Source organism: Hypomesus transpacificus, unplaced genomic scaffold (assembly GCF_021917145.1).
Source record: "Hypomesus transpacificus isolate Combined female unplaced genomic scaffold, fHypTra1 scaffold_283, whole genome shotgun sequence".
Lineage (NCBI taxonomy): Eukaryota > Metazoa > Chordata > Actinopteri > Osmeriformes > Osmeridae > Hypomesus > Hypomesus transpacificus.
Window position 1 is genome coordinate 55,582 of NW_025813810.1, and position 23,503 is coordinate 79,084.

The window sequence follows — 23,503 nt, forward strand, 5'->3', positions numbered from 1 at the left end:
GTACCAAAATGACGTTGTGTCCTTGGGCAAGGCAGTTCACCTTACTTGCCTCGGGGGGAATGTCCCTGTACTTACTGTAAGTCGCTCTGGATAAGAGCGCCTGCTAAATGACTAAATGTAAATGTAACGTTCATGTCTGAACTGTACTCTTTTAATACTGCAATGAACATTTTTTCAACCAAAACTTCTTGTAGCACAATGTATCTGTTACAGATAATTAACAATAAACAAACATGATTAATCCATTTAATATTGAATACCATATAGGATTTTCATAATGTCAATCGGATGAAGGGAGGTATTTTGAATGAGATGGTGAATGACGGGATGTGCATTTCATCGTTTCCAGAGCTGGCGTCGGAGCTATCAGAAAGACAATTCTATTACATTTCCTCACAGAGACTATAAGTCATGCAGCGCTGCTTAGAAAAAGAAAAGCTGGCTGCTGCTGCTGCTGCTGCTGCACGTGGAAAGCGTCATGAGTGTGCGTTGTGTTTTTTTGCAGTCCTTGCGTATGACATCACAGGTGTCAGCGAATCCCTGCCCAGAGTTGCGCATCAGCGTTGCGCAGACGTGTTTGGACAAGAAAGAACGCAGCCATTTCCCAAGCCTGTTATATTGCGTCAAGAGGGTATGCGCAGTTGGAACAAAATGATCTACGGAAAGTGCAATTCTAAGCGTTATTTTTTATTGTCACCTGTGAGCAAAGGAGTCCAGAGTGCCAAACTTTTATACGAATTATTTTTGATCATTTTAACAATTAATTGAACTCAGACATTGCATATTTTCTCCACACAATCCCGAAAAACATATTTCTAGACAAATCCTAGCTGCAGTTATGAACGTTAAAACGGAAGCGTCTTTGGTAGAGTATGCGTCGTCGTCGCTTTTTCCCGACAGTCCAGGTTCATGTACCCCTGCAGACGGTACCAGCAGAGCGCGTGGAGGAGGCGGATTCGCGACTAGACACCAGGAGAGCCCACCGTGCCAACAGCCTGCTGCTAACACCTCCGCTATCTTATTGTGTGAGTTATCCTTGTCGACCGCATTCAACATGCCGTGGTTTCACACGTTCATGTATTCCTTGCTTCAGACGTTGAGGCGTGTGGTTCTGTGTGGTTCTGTGCGGGTTCTTCCAGGTCCTGTGAGCGCTGACAGGTTGTACTCCTTCACAGTCGCAGAAGGGAAAACCATTCTGAAGCTCTCCCCAGGTGAAGTCCGACTCTGGCCTCATTCTGTGTCCTCCGTGGATCGAGTTTCACCTTCAGTAGTCCTAAACGTTTGAAAGAACCTATTTCTAAGAAGTTTTAGTGCACTAGAAGCCTGTATTATTTTAACCTTTTTAGAAAGTTATTGCGGCAACTATAATTAAAATAACGAATTAACAGTTCCAGTATTAGTATATGCACATCAGATAATTAGTAATATCAGAATTATTCGCCAAGTATGTTTCCACAAACAAGGAATTTACTGTGGTAGGAAGGTGCATACGATAAACATAATAATCTTAAATATAAAATAGTATTAATATAAAAAAATATATTAATAGTAAAATAATAAACCAAAGTATATCAGTATGCAATTCCTTAACTCTCATATTGACATCGTTTTAGAGTAGCTTATATGACATCAGAATATTAGAATTCCTGAAATTCAGGTAAGGCTTTGGATTTAGGTTTGCCACCCCAAGTTTTCTATGAAAGCACTGAATGAAGACTTCAACCCCACTCCCCAACACACACACACAGCTCCCGCCATGCGCCCCCCTCTCTCAGCAGACAAGGTGACCACAGGAGAGTTCACCTACCAGAGCATCGTGTTCCTGATCGAGGCGGTGGGCCGCCGCTGGAGTCTGTACGGGACACGTGAGCGCTCGCAGCTCTTCCAGAGCGTCCAGAAGGAGCTCGAGGCCCAAGGTCACCCCCTGCCTGTGGAGCGCATCCGCCGCAAGTGGAACAACCTGATCGTCACCTACAAGAGGGTGAAAGACCGTGGCCGGGAGACGGGCCAGGCCAAAACCTCCTGGGAGTACTTTGAGGTCAGTGTCTAGTTTTGTCATGTCTTATATTTTATGTGACCACCCTGGTTGTTGTGGGTGTAAAGGTCGCTCCTTGAATCTTGACCTGTTCCCCCCTTTCCATCCTGGTCTCACTGTTCCCATGTTCCATGTTCACTCCCAACTCTCTGAGTCTCTGTGTCTCCAGATGATGGAAGCCATGTTGGGTGACACCATTGGAGCCCAGGCCAACAGCAGCACTGTCTCTGTGACCACCGTTCCCATGACAACTATCACTGCAGAGACTGTGGTTCCAGAATTCCAACCCCTTCTCTATCCCACCGGCGATATCCTCAGCACCTGTACTCAGACGCCCACCCTCGCCCCAACACCCCTCCCACCTCACAACCCCTCGAACACACCTCCCCCTGGGATGACCAATCAGACAGACCCTCTCAAGTCCCAACCGGCAGCTGTCCCTCTGTCCTCCCGTCGAGCTCTGTCCCATCTGAGTCGGGCTCGGCTGCACAGACAGAAGCTCAGCAGGTTCTCCTCCTGCTCCTTCCCCTCCTGCTCTTCCACCTCCTGCTCCTCTACCTCTCGCCAGGCACAGCAGCAGCAGAGACGGCTGGAGGAGAGCAGCTCCCTGCTGCAGGAGGTGCTGAGGAGGAAGGAGGAGCAGGCTGGTCTGGAGCAGGGGACCAGGAGCGAGGGCCGGGAGAGGAGGCGGGAGAGGAGGGAGGTCCGCATGGCTGAGTCCTTGGGAAGGATAGCCACCGCCCTGGAGCTTCTTTCCTCCAAACAGGACACTGTCATCGCACTGCTGCAGAGGTTGGCTGACAGGAAGTGATGTCAGGAACAAGTGCTCTTGAATGGCATTGCTCAGACACTGTTTTAATGTTATTTTTCCCCTGCCCCCCTCCCATTCTAAAACTTTCGATTGGAAAATAAGACATTGATGACGAGGCCAGGAATGAATTATAACATGAATTCGTATAACATGCTTGACATTAAATGTTGGACTTATGGCTAATGTTCACGTTGTTAAACCTAACCCTAGAGAATCAACTCAGTGTTGTGACCACACAAACACCCCATGTTTGGACAATAAATCACGCTTTAAGTTTCACTTTTGTTTTCAGTAACTTTACAGGCCAGACATTGCGTGCAGGATTGTTCAATACTCGCTCAATAATTCAGAACATACAACATTCAGGCTGTTTTGGTAGTAGATTTCAACCGAGAGGTAAGAAAGCAGTTTTTACCTGTGTTCCAAAAAAAACATCTAACATTTAGGGTTAGTGACTGACAAAGACCGATAGGCCCTACATTTCTACGTTGCTTTTGTCGACACGATTGCAAATAATCACAAATGTCCAATCACGCAGAAAAGGAGAATGTTGTATTAAATGGTAGCTTAAACTATAGACTATTTTAATATTTTGGAAGTTGTGTGTAATGATGTAAATTGTAATGATTTGACTCATTTACAACTTTCAATGTAACTTCAAAAGGGCTGGGCGATTGCATTAAACCTGCTGAGGTTTCATGGCCTGAGATCCTCTACGTTTTCTCTCGGGACGAGTCGGGAGTAATGTGTACAGGCTTGTTAAAGTATCATCAACACGTTAAGAACTCTCAATATACGTTATAAAGTGCATTCGTCTTAAAAGTTCATTGGCATTGTACCCGTTGCGTGCCCCATCTACAGCCTAACTCAAATGTCCTCTCATCGTAGTAGCCTCAAACCACGATTGTGAAGCCGGAGTGATGATGACGCAACACCAGATGCTTGAAATGGCCATTCTTCGCTGGCACGTTGTACTATACATAACATCTAAATACTCCCTGGGTACCATTCAGACAGGAGCCTACTAAGCGGATAGTAGTGTATTGCATGTGTTATAGTTTAACTGTCGATACGTTACTTTGACAGATAACCAGTCCTGGCCATGGAGTTAAATAATCCAGCTAAGAATGGTGAGTTGTAAATGTTGCCGACTCACTGTAAGACATATCAAAGTCAACGTTGTGACTTTAGCACTTTGTACCATTTGAAATAATAGCTCAAATTGAAAGAGAATCCTTAGATCATGTCAAATACAGAAATATATAAACAATTTGAATTCCAAATAGTTAAATACTTGCTGGAATCGGGCTACCAATCAGACGGTTGCCGGTTCGATTCCCAGCTGTGCAAAATTATGTTGTGTCCCTGGGCAAGGCACTTCACCCTACTTGCCTCGGGGAGAATGTCCCTGTACTTACTGCAAGTCGGTCTGGATAAGAGTATCTGCTAAATGACTAAATGTAAATGTAAACCAATTGAACAATTGGATGTTTTGTTTGGCTGGTTCATTAATAGGGTGATTAATAGAGATGACTTCCTTTAAACATAGATGTGATGCCAGCATGGACCATCATGCTGATTGGGAAGAGTGGAGTTGGGAAGAGCTCTTCAGGGAACACCATCATAGGCAGCCCTGTGTTTCAGTCAGACATGAAGCTGGCCAGGGTCACCCAGATCTGTGAGAAGGAGAAGACAGAGGTCGATGGGAGGCCCATCTCTGTGATCGACACACCAGGACTGTTCGAGACCAATCGCAAAGAGAAGGAGATCCTCCGTGAGATCCTGAAGCGTGTGAAGCTGCAGGAGCCGGGGCCGCATGCCTTCGTGGTGGTGGTTCCTCTGGGGAGGTTGACCATGGAGGACCAGGAGACCAACCTGCGGATTGAAGCTGCGTTCGGTCCCCATGTCTGGGACTACACCATCGTGCTGTTCACCTACGGAGACCGCTTGGAGGGCAAGTCCATTAATGACGTGATTGCAAGCAGCGATGCAAACCTCCGTGACTTCATCCGCAAATGCAGTGGCGGTTTTTTGGTGTTTGACAACAAAAACGCAGATAGTAAACCAGATCAGGTGTCCAGGCTGCTGGAGAAGATAGACACCCTGGTGGCCTTAAATGGAGGAGGGTGCTACAGCAGTCAGCTGTACCCCCCGAAGGAGAGGAGGGTCAGGGAAAAGCAGGAGAGCATCCTGGCACAGAAGGCCGGAGAGATCCGCCGTAAAGAGAGAGAGCTGGAGGACAAGTACAAGGACGAGGAGCTTAAGAAGAAACGTCAGGAGCTGTGGAGAAGAGAGGAGGAGGAGGCCAGGCAGGAGGCAGAGAGCCAGCCCAGTAAAATCGTCTTTGTTGCAATATTCCTAATTGTTTTTGCAGGTCTAACAGGAGTGGCATACTACCTGTTAAAAGACATTTTTTTGTATTTGGCAGTGGTGGTTGTGGGTGGTTGTCTCCTGTTTAAAGACCAGCTGGTTCATGTTGTGGGCAGGTGGTTGAGAAAATGAGAAATAGTAATCAGTAGTTGAGTTTGAATGTTCTGTTGTTGGGTTTCATTCACACTTTCTAACCTTAATTTTTCAGTTTCAACTCTGAACTTAGTTTGTCTTATGCGATAACATGTCCTGTAAGTGATTTCTATTTTTTAAATTTTCACAAAGAATGGAGAATAAATCTTTCATCCTGAATCTTTTTAGTATTGTTTGTGTGTATTATTAAGAATAAATTAAGTATTTACAATGATTGACTACTGGGTATCATTGGTTAATTAATAACAATGTAGTAATTATTGTTGATCAACGTATTGACAAATGTTGCTTATCACAAAATTCATTAACATTTAATCGACAATAAAATGTAATTGACGCAAACAGTTTTGTTTTGGATGATAAATTATAAATGCTTGAAAGTGAAAACAGATGATGCATGACTAGCCTTTAACAAATATGTATTTTGACAAAATGTTGATTTTTTTACAAGGATATAGGGGGGGGGATCCTTTTTTTTTTTAAGCGACACTGACAGGTAATCAAACTCTATGGTAGTCACGCGGAATCGAAAGCAAGCAGGCAAAGACCACATCGTTTTTGATTGAAAACATGAGTAACCAATCGCATGTAAAGTAGCAAAGTATGTTGCCCAATTGTGTTATTTGGCAAACGAGAATCGCTCTCCTATTGGGTATGAATGACCTGGATGGAATCCATACAGAAGAGGAGGCGCTCTACTAATTGTAAGGAAACGGCGGCGATTCATTTGACAATGTTTCCTCAGAGATAGATATATTTAAACTCAGCTAGCCGTTTGTAGTATTTATTAATAACGAAATAGCATACACCAGTTGGAACGAATACAAAAATGAGTTCTGAAAACTTTATATTCGCTGAAGTTGTCTCATACGAAAGCTTGGTGCACGCAGTGGCTGGAGCTGTGGTAAGTTAACCAAACTTCATTGTGGTCGTGTCCAGTTGTCTGTCCCTGGTCTAACAGTCGTTGTTAGAGCGTGTCAGTGACCGCGAATGTTTTTCAGGGGAGCGTGACAGCAATGACGGTGTTTTTCCCTCTTGACACGGCAAGATTACGACTACAAGGTAGCATACCGGGGTATACCGGTGCCTTTAAACCTCCGTGTCTATATCCGGAATTAAAACAGTCATCAATTTTGAGTTCATGTTCGCAATTTTCCTCTTTCTTTTTTCCAACAGTGGATGACAAGAGGAAGGCGAAGTCCACACCAGCCATCCTGGCAGAGATAATGAAGGAGGAGGGACTGTGAGTAGGCTGAAACCATAGTGACCACCACAGTGTTTTCCCTCCTTTCTCTAGTGAATCGCCTTGACAGTCTCTCTCTCCCCTTCCTGTAGACTTGCTCCCTACCGAGGCTGGATCCCAGTGATCTGTAGCCTGTGCTGCTCCAACTTTGTCTACTTCTACTGCTTCCACAGCCTGAAGGCCAGCTGGCTGAGGGGGCAGAAGGCCAGCCCTGGACGGGACCTGCTCATAGGTGTAGCTGCAGGTTAGCCACGCCTAGGCTATGCCATGGAGTCAATTCTGGCATGTTCTTCTCATCACTCACTTCTTTGCCTTCTCTCTCCCCCCCCCCCACCCCCCTCTGTCATCCTCCCCCTCCCCTGTAGGTGTGCTGAATGTGCTGGTGACTACTCCTCTGTGGGTGGTCAACACCAGACTGAAGCTGCAGGGGGCTCAGTTCCGGAATGCTGACATCCGTCCCACTAACTACGCTGGCATCATGGGTAAACATATGTCTCCCCTACTACACTGGCATCATGGGTAAACATGTCTCTCCTACTACACTGGCATCATGGGTAAACATGTCTCCCCCACTACACTGGCATCATGGGTAAACATGTCTCTCCTACTACACTGGCATCATGGGTAAACATGTCTCTCCTACTACACTGGCATCATGGGTAAACATGTCTCTCCTACTACACTGGCATCATGGGTAAACATGTCTCTCCTACTACACTGGCATCATGGGTAAACATGTGTCTCCTACTACACTGGCATCATGGGTAAACATGTCTCTCCTACTACACTGGCATCATGGGTAAACATGTCTCTCCTACTACACTGGCATCATGGGTAAACATGTCTCTCCTACTACACTGGCATCATGGGTAAACATGTCTCTCCTACTACACTGGCATCATGGGTAAACATGTCTCTCCTACTACACTGGCATCATGGGTAAACATGTCTCTCCTACTACACTGGCATCATGGGTAAACATGTGTCTCCTACTACACTGGCATCATGGGTAAACATGTCTCTCCTACTACACTGGCATCATGGGTAAACATGTCTCTCCTACTACACTGGCATCATGGGTAAACATGTCTCTCCTACTACACTGGCATCATGGGTAAACATGTCTCTCCTACTACACTGGCATCATGGGTAAACATGTCTCTCCTACTACACTGGCATCATGGGTAAACATGTCTCTCCTACTACACTGGCATCATGGGTAAACATGTGTCTCCTACTACACTGGCATCATGGGTAAACATGTCTCTCCTACTACACTGGCATCATGGGTAAACATGTCTCTCCTACTACACTGGCATCATGGGTAAACATGTCTCTCCTACTACACTGGCATCATGGGTAAACATGTGTCTCCCAGATGCTTTCTCCCAGATCATGCATGAGGAGGGCGTGGGGGCGCTGTGGAACGGGACGTTCCCCTCCCTGCTGCTGGTGCTCAACCCCGCAATCCAGTTCATGATCTACGAGGGCCTGAAGAGGCAGCTGAGGAGGGGGCCACTCCAAGAGGTGGGGGGGAAGGAGGATAGGGTGGAGGGGGGAAGAGGAGAGGGTGGAAGGGGTAGAGGGGGGGGAGGAGGAGAGGGAAGAGATGAGGGTGGAGGGGGAGGAGGTGAGGGTTTTGACCATAGAGTGCTTTTTGTTCATTGATGAGTTAATTATCTGGATGAGCAGACTTCAGATATGTAAGTAAGAAGATAAGCCACCCACATGATGGCCCACCTTGGTCGGGTTAGAATTCCACTTACAAGATCACATCAACATCATTAGGCTACTCAAGGCATCAGTGAATATGATGGATTCAGATGTTTAAGAGTCTTTGTACCACAACAAAGAGTTTGCTTTGTGTCTCTGCAGCTGTCCTCTGTCCAGGTCTTCCTGATCGGAGCTCTAGCCAAGGCAGTGGCCACCACTGTAACATACCCACTACAGACTGTCCAGTCCATCCTCAGGGTAGGGGTGTGTGTAGTGTTTGTGTGTGGTGTGTGTGAAGATGTTTTGGTGTTCAGAAAAGTGTGACAATAAGTAGTTTCCCCTCCGTGTGTTGGTCAGTTTGGTCTGAAACAGCCCACAGCCCAACCTCACCTTCTGAGCAGCCTAACCACGGTCAAGTGTCTGTTGCTGAACCGAGTGAGGTGGGTTACACACACACACCCCAGCGTCAGGTTCCAAACTTTTTCAAAGTGTCAGAAGCAGTCAGTATTCCCATTTCTTCAAGTCTAGTTTTGTGTTTGGGCCTTTCCCCCGCTGCAGGAAGTTTGGGCTGCAGGGCTTGTTTAAAGGTCTGGAGGCCAAGCTGCTGCAGACCGTCCTCACGGCTGCTCTCATGTTCCTGCTGTACGAGAAGATCACCAGCAGCACTTTCAGGGTGATGGGGCTGAAGAAGCCCATGTCCAGACGCTGACCTGGGGCAGCCTGCGGTGTTACGCCTGCTGTGTTACGCCAGCTGTGTTACGCCAGCTGTGTTACGCCAGCTGTGTCTACAATCAGGATGTTTTTATGTTGCTGTATTTATTATTTCTACTGTTCTGATTTGTTTCCTCCCCTTTGAAGGTTTTGGTCCTATGTCATTGCAAATACTGTTTCTGTACACTAAATCAACTCATCTATGTGGTGCACTTGATCAAATCACCAGGAATGATTGATCATGAGTAAGAGGAATGTATCTAATCTAAGGCTGTGAAATGATTAAACATTTTAATCAAATTAATCACAGGTTTCTGTGGATTAATCATGATTAATTACATATTACCGATTTTCCGAATTGTTGTCATTAGTGTGCGTCGTTGATTTTGCGGTACCTTGATGCTCGAGTCACCCGTTGCCACTCTCAAAACTTTGGTGAACCCCTCGTCCTCAACAATATCAACCGGTCTACAGCTTTTTGCAATACATTTGGCAACTGTGCTAGTCACCTTGTCACAGGCAGACTTGGTGAGGGCCCTACGCTGTTCAGTGAGGGTGGTTTGGCGCATTCTACTTGATCTTCTGCAGTAGTAAGAATCATTTATCAACCTTTTAAAACTTTTTTCAAAACTTCAACCTTTTGCGAGCTGAACCCACTTCAAGCGAGTAGAATTTCAATGCGCAAGCAGAGTTAATGTCTGCGCATGTGAAATAATAAACAGCTCGCAACTTTTGACATTAATCTGACGCCAGAGGTTATTCTTTGCAAAAGTCCGCACACCCAATTACTCCACCTGTTTTGGTCCAGCAAATTTCCAAATGTTAATCTAGACCTGATTTCTTATGGGTTTTTCATGATATCTGATGATACCATGTGACCTGTCAGCCATATATATATATATATATATATATATATATATATGTCAGCAGGGGGAGCTCAGGACACAGGGACGCTATCAACACGTGCTCGGATCCCGACCTGCTGAATGTCGTCCTTGGCAGCAGATGGCCACTAGGTGGCGACGCATCCTTTAGCTGTTGTTCTTGTGTGTTGAGTTTGTGCCTCTTAGGGTTAAATCGTTTTGGGTTTATTCCACAGGAAGTGTGAGGTCATTGTTGTGTGTCCTGGCTTTGTCTAAGCAGCTTGTGTCTGTGTTGATTACTAACCCTGACAAACAACAACATGGACCTCGTATGTTCCTGTCCTGGGTTACCAACAGTGCCTGTCTGACACGTTGTGTACAGAGCTGTACATGCTGTCAGACTGTGACAGATGGGATGGCCTCCCCACCCTCTCTTTCTTCTTCACATTCCTCCTGTACCTCCGTTCCCTCCCCCCTTTTCTCAACCTTTTCTGACTGGATTAATTAAATGAGTAAATACCTTTTGAGCTGGATGCCGAGGGTGGGTGTGGAGCAGGGAAGGATGTGTGTGTCTGTGTGTGTGTGTGTGTGGCCTTTAGCTGGGGCGAGGACTCAACTTCAGATGTGTTCTAGCAGATCCCATGGCTAACAAGCTTTCCTCTCATGCTTGACTGGCTGCACTGATGCTGTGCATTTGCTTCAACACATACACACCCTGCATACACACACTGCATACACACCTTGCATACATACCCTGCATACACACACTGCATACACACACTGCATACACTGCTGGAAATACGGATGTGCATTTCATGAAGAGGTCTGGATCTAGATACATCCCTTCATCCTAATCCCTGATGAAATAGTGGTGGTGTGTCTCTTAACATGTTATGGTGAGTGGGTCTGTGTTTAAAGCTGTGGGTTTGTTCGGTTTGTATCGCTTCCCCTGAGATTTGCATGAGGCAGTTCTTCATGTTTGCCAAGGGTGGCCAGTAGACACCAGCAGCAGTGTGTCCCTTCTCTCATCCTGTCATCTCTGTCTCTCCCTCCATCACCTCCCCCTGTCTGCTGCCAGGCCGGTGTGGGGTGTCTTTGATATTTGACCCAAATCCGTCATTAAAACACAATATTAGTTGCACAGTTAAAATCTTCTGTGTGATATGTATGGATTAAATCTGTACAGGATGTCTTCCTATAGGTTGTGTATCTGTGTCGTGTGCAGTAGTGTACTCTGTGACCTCATCCTATGGTTGCACCACTCTACCTCCCCTACACAGACAACCCAGACTCTGTAGGATAGGCCTTCCTCTTCATGACCTTCCCCGACATTTCAACTGTGCCCTGAGGTAAGTGTGTGTGTCTGTGTGTGTCCTGGCTGCTTGTGAGCACCTGCATCTCCTCTGGCAGTGTTCTGTGTTGGATGTCATATAAGAGGTCACTTCATTTCTTTCTCTTGTTCTCTTTCTCTTTTTTTACAATCACTGAATCTCCATAATATCTCGACCGTAACGAAACACAAGTTAGAGTATCTGTTGCTCCACTCCACTCACTGGTCAACACAGAAATCAGAAATATACCAAGGTACAACGTATAGATTTTTATTGTTTCCTAAATTGATTCCACTCAACACACAAATAAACTGTAATGTTCATCCAGTGGCACCTCAAGTCTATCCCCATAGCAGACCTAGACAGAGCAGACCTAGACAGAGCAGACCTAGACAGAGCAGACCTAGACAGAGCAGACCTAGACATAGTAGCCGACTCCAAAAAAGTCAGTGCTTTTAATGACCTCATGAGTCACAAGGAGGAAGTTCCCCCAGGAAGTCCCTGTGGTCCCGGGAGAGAGGTCAAGGGTCAGACTGCCCCTGCGTGGGTGGGGCTCTCTGCTGCGTGGGCGGGGCTCTCTGCTGCGTGGGCGGGGCTCTCTGCTGCGTGGGCGGGGCTCTATCCTGTGTGGGCGGGGCTCTCTTCTGAGTTGGGCTCCTGCTCATCCTCTCCTTCAGAGTCGTCAGCTGGTACAACTTGCTGAATGACAGAGCAAACGGAGCCATGACCCCCTCCTGACCGGCCCTGGCCCCGGCCCCAGCCCTGGCCCCAGCCCGTTCACCTCCTCCAGGTTCGGCCCTCCCTCTGAGCGGGGCCTGGGAGACTGGGGCACAGGACTGGGAGCGCTGCAGAGGCTGAGGCCTGGTGCTGGCCTGAGCCAGGCTGCTCCTGCTCCTCCCCTCCCCTGCTGGGGACGTCCTAGCAGGAGAGCCCTCCACCAGCCTCCTCCCTGGCTGCAAGGACGTCTGCCTACTGGGGTGCTCGTGTGGGGGCGGAGTCTCCCTGGTCTGCCTACTGGGGTGCTCGTGTGGGGGCGGAGTCTTCCTGGTCTGCCTGCTGGGGTGCTCGTGTGGGGGCGGAGTCTCCCTGGTCTGCCTGCTGGGGTGCTCGTGTGGGGGCGGAGTCTCCCTGGTCTGCCTGCTGGGGTGGTCGTGTGGGGGCGGAGTCTCCCTGGTCTGCCTGCTGGGGTGCTCGTGTGGGGGCGGAGTCTCCCTGGTCTGCCTGCTGGGGTGCTCGTGTGGGGGCGGAGTCTCCCTGGTCTGCCTGCTGGGGTGCTCGTGTGGGGGCGGAGTCTCCCTGGTCTGCCTGCTGGGGTGCTCGTGTGGGGGCGGAGTCTCCCTGGTCTGCCTGCTGGGGTGGTCGTGTGGGGGCGGAGTCTCCCTGGTCTGCCTGCTGGGGTGGTCGTGTGGGGGCGGAGTCTCCCTGGCGTCTCCCTGGCTGAGGGATCTCCCCACAAACAGCCGGGGAGGTCTAGAGGGGGGGCTCTCATCGTGCTGCCCCCTCCTGGGAGCGCTCGGGGCCGGAGGCCTCGGGGTCACTGTCACAGGCTGGCAGACAGCAGGGAGAGATGGAGAGATGGTGGTGGGAGAGGAAGACAGAGACAGAAAGAGAGAAATACTTTTTGCACACTCTCTCTCTTCAATATTCCAGTGTTCTTGTGTGACTAGACATGCTCAGATGTGCTTCATGCTGAATCACCAGAGGGTGGGACACTGATGGGATGTTTCGGACATGAATAGTCACTGTTGTCCAGCTGCAAGGCTGTGTGTGTGTGTCTTGTCACTCACCTTCCTCCCGTCTGTCTCTGTATTGTGCAGGGGTCTATTTCTCCTGTCTGATGCTGGTCTCGCCACCCGTGGGTGCTCTGGTATCCCTGCTGGTATCCCTGCTGGTATCTCTGTTGGGTGGCCTCTGTCAGGGATAGGGCCCGCTGATGCTATGGGGGGCAGAGGGGCACGTCTTTTGGTGCTAGGTGTGTGTGTCAGTAAAGGTGTAGAGCTCTGAGCGTCTGAGGATGACGCTGGGGCTGAACCAGGAGCGTGGGAACCAGGAGTGTGTGAACCAGGAGCGTGTGAACCAGGAGCGTGTGAACCAGGAGCGTGTGAACCAGGAGCGTGTGAACCAGGAGCATGTGAACCAGGAGCGTGTGAACCAGGAGCGTGTGAACCAGGAGCGTGGCCCTGCTCCTCAGGGTCCCTGCGGAGGCCGTTCACATCCAGCAGAGAGTCACTCTGCAGACAGTCACAGCACTCGTAGTACTCGTCTGAGGTGGTGGAGTCTCTCCTGGGAGAGACACACCTGGAGCCATCGCTCACCTCAGCTGTGGAGGTACGCCACTCTGGTGTGTTTGTCCGCAGGTCAGATGATTGTGACCATACATCAGGTTTGTGTGTGGGTAGGTCTCCATGCTGCGGTGGAGACTGTGCGGCTGTGTGTGTGTCGTGTGTGTTGAGGCTGAGTCCAGAAGGTATCAGGTCCGTTGTGTGGGGAGGGGTGGTGGGGAGGAGTGAGCGGGTGAGCAGCACAGGGGGAGGGGCCCTGTCCTGTCTGGACTCTGCCTCCAGAGGGGGTGACAGAGGCGCTGGGCTGGGCTGGGGTGAGGGCTGGGGCTGTGTGTGTGTCTGGTTTGGTGTAAGGGAGATGTGTGTGGTAGTGTGAGTGTGTGTGGACATGGTAGGGTTAGGGGTGTGTGTGGTAGTCTGAGTGTGTGTGGGATGGAAGGGTGTAGGCTTATGAGGGTTAGGGTTTGAAGTGTGCGTATTTGTCTGTGAGTTGAGGTTGGGTCCAGTGTTGGGAGTCTGTGTGTTGAGGTTGGGTTCAGGTGAAGGGGTGTGTGTGTTGAGGTTGTGTTCAGGTTTCGAGGTGTTGACAGCTTTAGGCTGGGACAGGTCTGAGGTGTTGACAGCTTTAGGCTGGTTCAGGTCTGGGGTGATGACAGCTTTAGGCTGGTTCAGGTCTGGGGTGATGACAGCTTCAGGCTGGGTCAGGTCTGGGGTCTCAGGCCTGCTGAAGGGGGAGCTGAACTTGATGGCGTGGCTTGTCTCAAACCTCTCTGACCTCTGAAGGTGCACCTGCAGGGGTCGGCTGGAGTCACGCACGTTTATGAAGCCGATGACATCACTGGGGGGGTCGGGGTCGGGCCAGGTGGGCAGGTAGGGGATCAGGTAGGCCTTCTCTAGGTCGGCCAATCCAGGGTGAAGCGGTGGGGCTTCTTCTGGCTCTTTAACCCTCTTTTTCTGAGTCAGCCCCTTGGGATTCTGGGAGTTGGAGTCCTTGGCGCTGTCCTTGTTTGACGGGGCGGGGCTTGAGTTAGCACTGTTGCCCAGGGTAACCAGAGCGTATTTGGGGTTGATGAGTTTCCTAGCAACAGCAGCAGAAGGAGGAGCCACAGCGGCGGGTTGGGGGAGGGGCTCGGGTTGGGGTTCCGTCTCCATGGTTACCTTGCTGAGGCTGACGGCACTGGAGGTCAGGTAGAGGTCACGGAACAGCCGATCGAAGGCCTCCACAGCCTGGCCCGTTACCACGGTGACCAGGTGTCTATCCAAACGTGACGCCATCCAGGTGAAACTGACAAACAAACACACACACACAATCACACAAACGAGTGAGGTAACAGTATGGGCACATATGACATTAAGGATGACATGAGGGGGAGGGTTGTGTTCTGACATGGACAGGACACATGCCTCTGGTGTGCTCTGCCCTCCCTCGCTCCCCTGGTCGTAATCCCTCCACTAGAAACACTAAACACAGGCATCAGGGTTGGGAGGGAACCCCTATGTGTCCCAGACACACCCTCACCTGTAGGAGCCAGACACACCCTCACCTGTAGGACCCAGACACACCCTCACCTGTAGGACCCAGACACACCCTCACCTGTAGGAGCCAGACACACCCTCACCTGTAGGAGCCAGACACACCCTCACCTGTAGGACCCAGACACACCCTCACCTGTAGGAGCCAGACACACCCTCACCTGTAGGACCCAGACACACCCTCACCTGTAGGACCCAGACACACCCTCACCTGTAGGAGCCAGACACAGCTCTGTCTCCGTCCACAAACATGAACCGGTGTCCCAGCCTGCCCCGGACCCTGTTACAGGAACGTGTATAGAACTCTGCTCCCCCCGCACAGCGCACTCGCAGGTTCTATACACACATACACACACACACTGTGAACACCCTGTTGTAAAAGGCCAACAGAATAAACAAAATGAAAGTGTCCAGCACTTTCCCTATCTCTAGCCCTCCCCTTCTGCCTGCCTCACTCTCTCTCCTCTTCCTGGATAGGACAGTGTCAGACATTATCTCACAGAGCACGTGACTCAATTTGAAAAGAGTAAATAGTATCTAGGAAACCAGCTCTGTGGTCCAGTTTATGGAGGACACATCTGGACCTCCCAGGACTCTCTGGTGTGTGTTACAGGGTCCCCTGCGGACTGGATCTGTGTGCTCTACATCTGCTGTGCTATCCTCTCCCACTCTGCACCCTGGGGGACAGAGTGTGTGAGAGAGTGTGTGTGAGAGTGTGTGTGAGAGAGTGTGTGTGAGAGTGTGTGTGAGAGTGTGTGTGAGAGTGTGTGTGAGAGTGTGTGTGAGAGTGTGTGTGTGAGAGTGTGTGTGAGAGAGTGTGTGTGAGAGTGTGTGTGAGAGTGTGTGTGAGAGAGAGTGTGTGTGAGAGTGTGTGTGAGAGTGTGTGTGTGAGAGTGTGTGTGAGAGTGTGTGTGAGAGTGTGTGTCCCTCCATGGATGTGAGAGCCTCTGGATAGCTTGGAACACGGATGTCTGTATTTATTCATGTCTGTGTGTGCGTGTTTTTTGGTGTGTTTTGTTTTTTTGTGTGTATGTGTGTTTGATGTCTGTGTGTGTGTGTGTGTGTGTGTGTGTGTGTGTGTGTGTGTGTGTGTGTGTGTGTGTGTGTACCCATACCCTGGAGCCCTAGGTCTGTTATCAGCATGGCTCAATCAGTCTGCCATTATACTGAGCCCTCTGGTTGTTCTGCATGTTCGAATAAACTAATGAGACCATTACAGCCTGTCCTACCCAGCCTAGTTAACTCTGTCCTACCCAGCCTAGTTAACCCTGTCCTACCCAGCCTAGTTAACCCTGTTCTACCTAGACCAGTTAGCCCTATCCTATCCAGCCCAGTTAACCCTGTCCTACCCAGCCTAGTTAACCCTGTCCTACCCAGCCCAGTTAACCCTGTCCTACCTAGACCAGTTAACCCTGTCCTACCAAGTTTTTCTTCCTGTACATATCTTTTCCTATCATATTACATGTGTGTGTGTGTGTGACAGCAATCTTAACCTTCAGGTGTCCGGAGTGCATGCCTGCTCTCTCACACATGGACAGGAAGTGAGGAATGGCAGTCCGCTCCAACAGGATGTAGACGGAGACCTTCCCCTTGAAGCTAACATCCAGCAGGTCTCTGAAGATGTCCACATCAGTGAACACGTCCATCACCACGGCAATCACCTGCACACACATGCCGTCACACACACTGCTGTGAAGAACCACCAAGTGAAGACTTGTGCTGTAATGTGCTGGCAGACCATCTGCTCTGCTTCCCTGAGCTTTGTTTTCAAGCTGCATTTATTACAGGGTGATACCTATACAGTGGCTCATTCCTATCTACAAGGTATAGAGTGACAGTTGTGGAAACTTGTGTTCTGTAAACAGGAGTGAACTTTGTCTGAACAGCGCTTCCAGGCATGTGTACTCTGACCTATAAAACAGAGATACGTCTGTCTCAGAAGACTGTGCCCGTCTACAGCAGTTTTTTTTAAATCTCCCAGTTAACCCCATACATTAATGCAACATACCACTACTGTGCTCAATACGATTAATATGGGCAACATATTTAGATGAAGGACCAACTGATGCAGAACAGGTCTGTATGTAGCCTAGTTTAATTTGTGTTCATCACAAATATCGTTTTTTTCCGATTGTGTGATTTACCTACCTTTTGCGCCTGAGCTATCGTTCTTCTAATCATTTCTTTAACGTGAGTGGGCTCGTGCAGTGGCGGCTGCGTGTACACGTTGACGCGCGTCACTCCCCGGTAAGCAGAGCTGTCCGGCCAGCCCAGCTCCAGCTCGGCCAAGGAGCAGTCAGACCGCTCCGGCCAGTACTGGAGAGATAGTGTGGGATCATCACTCTCTGGGTCCACCTGAAAGTGCTCTAAGCCCGGGTCATACACCTCCACGGTCTCCCTAAGCCAGTCTACTTCGGGGTCAGATAGAAAGTTCCGCACTTTTTGCGAGCAGAGGAACTTCTCAAACGCCTCGCTGCCGTCTTGGAGCAGCGCCTCCAGAGCGAGCCTCTGGTCCTCACAGTATAAAAATTCCGGTTTGGACTCGTGTGTCCGGGGGTTTACATTGTTGTTGTCCAAACAGTGGATCTGAGATAACGCCATGGTTTGAAAAAAAAAAGTAAGTTATTTGTTCAAAATGTGTCTCAAAAGAGGTTCGTCCCCGTAGCCTATTCTCGGAAGAATAACAAATCCTAGGCTATATACAGGCAACTGTAAAGGTACTTGAGTAGAGTGACGGATACTGTATAACTTTTTGCCTACAAGTTTGATTCAGCCATGTGACATTACTAATCTATGCCTTCCATTACCGGTGGACTGAATACCCGCCAGTCCATCACGTTCACCCGCGAGCCGTCAGCCACCAAACGCACAGAACAGGTGTGAAACCATATACCTCTGTCACGTGACCCGCTAAACAGCCCTGCCTCTAATGAGTTTAAACTTTAGCGGAACGCGTCATGTGTTATCGCTTTGATAAAAGGTATGGGCGTCGACTTTTCAGATGGCCTAAAGATCTATGCGATGAGCTGTGCCATCAAGTTTGACAGAGCAAGATCTGCATGTACAGATTATCCAACAACACAGAACCGAAGGCAATTATTAACCCTTTAAGAAATCATTCCATCCCGAAGAGATCAAACTGATCTCTCTCTTTTTCTCTCTTTCTTTTTCTCTCTCTCTTTTTCTCTCTCTCTATTTCTCTCTCTTTTTCTCTCTCTCTTTTTCTCTCTCTCTTTTTCTCTCTCTCTTTTTCTCTCTCTCTTTTCTCTCTCTCTCTCTCTCTCTCTCTCTCTCTCTCTCTCTCTCTCTCTCTCTCTCTCTCTCTCACTTATCTGTGAGCACTGCCTGTAGTTTTTAGTTAACTCATGAAATTGTATCATGGATGAGACACAAACACACTAAACTTGCCAGACTAACATTAAAGTGATGTATTTGCTGTAAAAAGAACAAACAATGCTATTTCTGTTCTCTTGTTTTTTAGCCCTATCTCCTTTATCTTCAGTGTCTAGTCCATCCACAGCAGCTGTGAGCGGGACGTGGCTGTCACTAACAGAAGACTCACCAGTCATCTCACCCAGGGGGATTGTGGGATGCGACCTCATTTCCTGCTCTTTAAACATAACATCCTGATGAGAGGTTTACAGCGCCTGCATTCCACGCATAGCACACACACACACACACACACACACACACACACACACACACACACACACACACACACACACACACACACACACACACACACACACAGCAGGCATACCAACATAAATAAAAAGAGTGAAATGGTATCTAACTTTATTGAATCCTCATAGTTATTACAGTTGAAGGAATAAAAGATTTAAGTTTTGAATCGGCCAGTCTTACTGTTATGCGTGATAGTTACTTAGTTACATTAATTGTAGAAAGTGCTATACAGATAAAAGGTAGTTTGAATTGGATTTGACGATGATCAACACAACATTTGTGACTTTATAATGTTTAACATGATTTTACAGCAAAGACCTAGAATTAGCACAAATAAATATGAGTAAGTCCAAAGATGTTTTAAAGAACAGAGTATGGGGTCAAACAGATCACTGGCCTGTTTCCCCAGATCACTGGCCTGTTTCCCCAGATCACTGGGCTGTTGTCACACAGAGAGAAGGCCACTCATAAGTACACACACCCAAACAGCCTTTAGACCAATCCACACCCACCAGCCTCTACAGAAAGCTGCAGTGTCAGAAGAACAAAAGTGTGTGTGTTTGAATAGGTCCAGTGTCCTGGTCTGGTTGGAAGTGCATGAGCTCAACAGTGGTCAAAGACAAGTGTGGTCCCAGTGTGGAGGTCCCAGTGTGGAGGTCCCAGTGTGGAGGTGCCAGTGGAGGTGCCAGTGTGGAGGTCCCAGTGGAGGTGCCAGTGTGGAGGTCCCAGTGGAGGTGCCAGTGTGGAGGTCCCAGTGTGGAGGTGCCAGTGTGGAGGTCCCAGTGTGGAGGTGCCAGTGTGGAGGTGCCAGTGTGGAGGTCCCAGTGTGGAGGTGCCAGTGGAGGTCCCAGTGTGGAGGTCCCAGTGGAGGTGCCAGTGTGGAAGTGCCAGTGTGGAGGTCCCAGTGGAGGTCCCAGTGTGGAGGTCCCAGTGGAGGTGCCAGTGTGGAGGTGCCAGCGTGGAGCCCCCAGTGGAGGTCCCAGTGTGGAGGTCCCAGTGGAGGTGCCAGTGTGGAGGTGCCAGTGTGGAGGTCCCAGTGTGGAGGTGCCAGTGTGGAGGTCCCAGTGGAGGTGCCAGTGTCGAGGTGCCAGTGTGGAGGTGCCAGTGTGGAGGTGCCAGTGTGGAGGGTCCCAGTGTGGAGGTGGCAGTGTGGAGGTGCCAGTGTGGAGGGTCCCAGTGTGGAGGTCCCAGTGGAGGTGGCAGTGTGGAGGTGCCAGGGCTCTGCAGGGCTGTAGAGGTTCAGTCACTAAGTCAGTGGAGCAACAGACCTGCCAGCATGGCTCCAGAGGTAGGGTCAGAGGTCAGAGTCTGGCTCTACTGGCATCATGGGGTCTGTGTTGAGGAAAGCCAAACTAGGTGGGGATAGGGGCTTGGTTGATTGACAGGTCAGTGGTAAATGGGCTGGACGTACTCCGGGGGAAAGTAGCCAACGCGTCCGTGGCAACGGCCCTTCCAGCGCAGTGAATCCGAGCTGTCGAGGACATCGATGACATCACCTCGTAAGAAACGAAGCTGGGATGGGTGGTGGGCGGGGAAGTCAAAAAGGGCGTGGGCATGGTGGGGGCGCTGGAGGAGGGAAGAGAAGGGCAGGAGGGGAGAGAGGAGGGAGAGGAGGGGAGGGGGGAGAACATATCGTGTTACAGGTAATGACAGCACACACTGAGGAAGAACAGTTCCTACATAAACATAAACCCCCAGGTCAGACCTCTCCACCTCTGCACCTCTCCACCTCTCCACCTCTGCACCTCTGCACCTCTCCACCTCTGCACCTCTGCACCTCTCCACCTCTGCACCTATGCACCTCTGCACCTATGCACCTCTGCACCTCTGCACCTCTCCACCTCTGCACCTCTCCACCTCTGCACCTCTGCACCTCTCCACCTCTGCACCTCTGCACCTCTGCACCTCTCCACCTCTCCACCTCTCCACCTCTGCACCTCTGCACCTCTGCACCTCTGCACCTCTGCACCTCTCCACCTCTGCACCTCTGCACCTATGCACCTATGCACCTATGCCCCTCTGCACCTCTGCACCTCTGCACCTCTCCACCTCTGCACCTCTCCACCTCTGCACCTCTGCACCTCTCCACCTCTGCACCTATGCACCTATGCACCTCTCCACCTCTGCACCTCTGCACCTCTCCACCTCTGCACCTATGCACCTATGCACCTCTCCACCTCTGCACCTATGCACCTCTGCACCTCTGCACCTCTGCACCTCTGCACCTCTCCACCTCTGCACCTCTGCACCTCTCCACCTCTGCACCTCTACAGGTAAGTTCTGCTGACACATAGTTTTTAGTTCAGAACATGTGCGTGCAGGCCAACCCAAGTCAGACTATCATTAACCAGAAAACAAATACACTTCTGATTTGCATAATGCAGCCTAAGTCTCAATAAAGTGGTTAACAAGTCTAAACAGGCTGAGCACTGTGAATGCAGCTTGACAGGCCACACCCACAGTCCTCTATAGATCCTGTATAAATGCTAGATATATACACTGTGACTGTATACATGATCTATTGCGGTCCTGTCTGTTCCTGTAGCCTCAGGGTGGAGGATGGAGTCTAAGATTAGGATGAAAGGAAATCTACTTCCAGGCTTGATATACCGATGAATGATTTTCTGAGCTTCAGAATCGTGTGTTTCCTGAGAAACAAGACAGTCATGTAAAAGCATAGCATGAATCAAGGGATCTCACAGTGAATAGACAATGCAATGCGAATTTAGAGATAAATTCAGCCAGTTTCAAATAAAAAGCGATGTCTGTCTGTTGTTACAGTGGCCTAGCCCTCCTGCAGTGTAAAGAGAGGAGAGGGCTTGGGATGCTAACTTCCTGTCTCTCTCCCTTTCCTCCAGGAGAGATGTTAACTTCCTGCCTTCCTCCCTTTCCTCCAGGAGAGATGTTAACTTCCTGTCTCTCTCCCTTTCCTCCAGGAGAGATGTTAACTTCCTGCCTCTTTCCCTGTCCTCCAGGAGAGATGCCAACTTCCTGCCTCTTTCCCTGTCCTCCAGGAGAGATGCTAACTTCCTGTCGCTCTCCCTGTCCTCCAGGCGAGATGCTAACTTCCTGTCTCTCATTGGCTGGCAGCCGGGACACACACATCTGTAGGTGCACACTGTCATGCGGCTGGTTGGTATTCTAACCAGATCACAAACATGCACACAAAACACACACTCACACAGCTGCTATTTGTACAGTCAACAGTCAGATAAGGATCATGGCTACTTCCCAGGGGCGTCATTAGACCTTTTTTACTGGGGCACGTGCCCCAGTATAATTCTGCTGTGCCCCAGTGAAATCTAAAGTTTGAGTTTTAACATTTCACTTTATTAGTCTGTGCATTAATTTAGATTGATAATCCCGGAAGAAATAAACGCAATATCCCAATCAACGCTTGTCAAATCAAAGCAGTCAAATCAAGCCGAAAACACAAACCGATGCAGGCAGAATTCCACATTGCACGCTTTTCTGAGCTGGCCCAATAGCCACTGCAGCACGCACACAGAGGTCCAGGTGTCGGACTGGCACACAAGTCAGAATCGATGTAGGCTAAGAAAACATTAAAAAACGAAAGAAAGTTTCTAAATGACAGGCCTACCGATCATCATATTTTGACAAATAAATAAAAACAATATTACATGAAGCAAAAAAAAACGGTATTTGCTCTCAAATGAATGCAAAAGAAATTTGCACACTCGCATTAACTATTGATGTCCCTGCCGAAGCTGATATCAAACTTGCGTCCCTGAACTGTTGTATAGTGGGTTAAGCAAGGGGAGTTTCTATAGCCTAGTAGAGCATTGTGTGCAGCAAGCTTGGAAGAAAAAAAGGGATATGAATAGGGGCCTGTGCCCCAATATAGCTTTAAGTCTAACAACGCCCCTGCTACTTCCTCAATACGCCTGAGCAGCATCGCCTTTCATTATTTCCATGTCAGTTACAGTAAATATGTACACACATACACGTCAGCTCGTCCCGTTTATACACATATATGTGTGTACATATAAGGAGTTGGGTTAGTTAAATCTTGATCCCTCCTAATCTTCTGAAAGTGATGAAATGAAGGTGACAGTGTTGCTCAATGTGAGGAGGTCAGAGAAGAGGAATGAGAGCTTAACTCTCTGTTCCCTTTTCTGAGGACGATAATGTTCTGAGCGTCACAAGAACTCCTCAATGTGCTGCTGCATGATGTGATATGCAGCCATCACGTTTATGATGTGATGTTAGGGGGCGTGGTCGGGGGCGTGGTCGGGGACGTGGCCAACTGTGGTTCAGGAATGCCGATCTGTGGGAACATTGGCATCTTGTCATGAGACAAGATGAGAAATGATTGGCTCTCACCCTGACATCTGCTTATATGAGCCTATGGGATTTCAGTGGATGTGACATCTAAAACTATGTCAAATATCTTGCCACACGTAACATACTTGCATCATGTGCATTATGGGCACAGGGTACTGTTTGTATGTAGCCTGTCTCAAGTTCTACTACAGGGGGTTATGGGGTGGGGTGTGAATTGTGCTTGTAATTTGAAGGTTGCCAGTTCGATTCCCAGCCTTGCCTAATGACGTTGTGTCCTTGGGCAAGGCACTTCACCCTATTTGCCTCGGGGGAATGTCCCTGTACTTACTGTAAGTCGCTCTGGATAAGAGCGTCTGCTAAATGACTAAATGTAGTGATCCTAACATGGGGAGCTGAGACAGAGCCCGTCCAGAGGTGGAGCCTGTGGAGAGCAGGGAGCAGCTGCTGAGGAACAGTAAGGGTGGGAATC

The 23,503-nt window shown here is 49.2% G+C and overlaps 5 protein-coding genes across 10 annotated transcripts in view; 3 read left to right on the top strand and 2 right to left on the bottom strand.

Moving 5' to 3' along the window:
- The first annotated feature begins 557 nt into the window (after positions 1-557).
- On the top strand, positions 558-3,125 carry LOC124463462. 4 transcript variants are annotated; one of them, XM_047015187.1, is made up of 4 exons: positions 558-1,025; positions 1,140-1,211; positions 1,776-2,038; positions 2,205-3,125. In XM_047015187.1, the coding sequence occupies exons 1-4, from the start codon at positions 839-841 to the stop codon at positions 2,844-2,846; spliced, it is 1,164 nt and encodes a 387-aa protein (XP_046871143.1). In that variant the 5' UTR covers positions 558-838; the 3' UTR covers positions 2,847-3,125. The 4 variants fall into 4 exon arrangements, with proteins under 4 accessions (XP_046871143.1, XP_046871145.1, XP_046871146.1 ...); XM_047015189.1 differs by having other exon boundaries at positions 1,779-2,038; XM_047015190.1 differs by lacking the exon at positions 1,140-1,211 and having other exon boundaries at positions 1,749-2,038.
- LOC124463459 (GTPase IMAP family member 7-like) lies at positions 2,854-5,580 on the top strand. 3 transcript variants are annotated; one of them, XM_047015182.1, is made up of 4 exons: positions 3,129-3,242; positions 3,511-3,810; positions 3,933-3,976; positions 4,396-5,580. In XM_047015182.1, exons 3-4 carry the CDS (start codon positions 3,949-3,951, stop codon positions 5,346-5,348), a joined length of 981 nt encoding a protein of 326 aa, XP_046871138.1. In that variant the 5' UTR covers positions 3,129-3,242; positions 3,511-3,810; positions 3,933-3,948; the 3' UTR covers positions 5,349-5,580. The 3 variants fall into 3 exon arrangements, with proteins under 3 accessions (XP_046871136.1, XP_046871137.1, XP_046871138.1); XM_047015181.1 differs by lacking the exon at positions 3,511-3,810 and having other exon boundaries at positions 3,118-3,242; XM_047015180.1 differs by lacking the exons at positions 3,511-3,810; positions 3,933-3,976 and having other exon boundaries at positions 2,854-3,242.
- Positions 5,581-6,038: 458 nt separating this feature from the next.
- On the top strand, positions 6,039-9,357 carry slc25a17 (solute carrier family 25 member 17). Its single transcript, XM_047015194.1, has 9 exons — positions 6,039-6,273; positions 6,371-6,431; positions 6,546-6,612; positions 6,705-6,856; positions 6,978-7,094; positions 7,991-8,139; positions 8,488-8,583; positions 8,683-8,765; positions 8,884-9,357. The coding sequence occupies exons 1-9, from the start codon at positions 6,199-6,201 to the stop codon at positions 9,032-9,034; spliced, it is 951 nt and encodes a 316-aa protein (XP_046871150.1). The 5' UTR covers positions 6,039-6,198; the 3' UTR covers positions 9,035-9,357.
- Positions 9,358-13,902: 4,545 nt separating this feature from the next.
- Positions 13,903-18,183, bottom strand: fam83ga (family with sequence similarity 83 member Ga; the record flags this gene model as incomplete). Its single annotated transcript, XM_047015198.1, has 4 exons — positions 17,194-18,183; positions 16,539-16,706; positions 15,257-15,381; positions 13,903-14,797 (listed from the first exon to the last, which is right to left on the bottom strand). Coding segments are annotated over exons 1-4 (1,641 nt in total), but the record flags the coding sequence as incomplete, so codon positions are not given.
- Positions 18,184-18,823: 640 nt separating this feature from the next.
- The window catches only part of LOC124463466 (GRB2-related adapter protein-like), a 7,165-nt gene continuing 2,485 nt past the window's right edge, over positions 18,824-23,503 (bottom strand). The window contains exon 2 of the mRNA XM_047015196.1: positions 18,824-20,532. Coding sequence (XP_046871152.1) covers positions 20,116-20,532 — 417 coding nt within the window. The 3' untranslated portion in view covers positions 18,824-20,115. The remainder of the gene's footprint in view (positions 20,533-23,503) is intronic.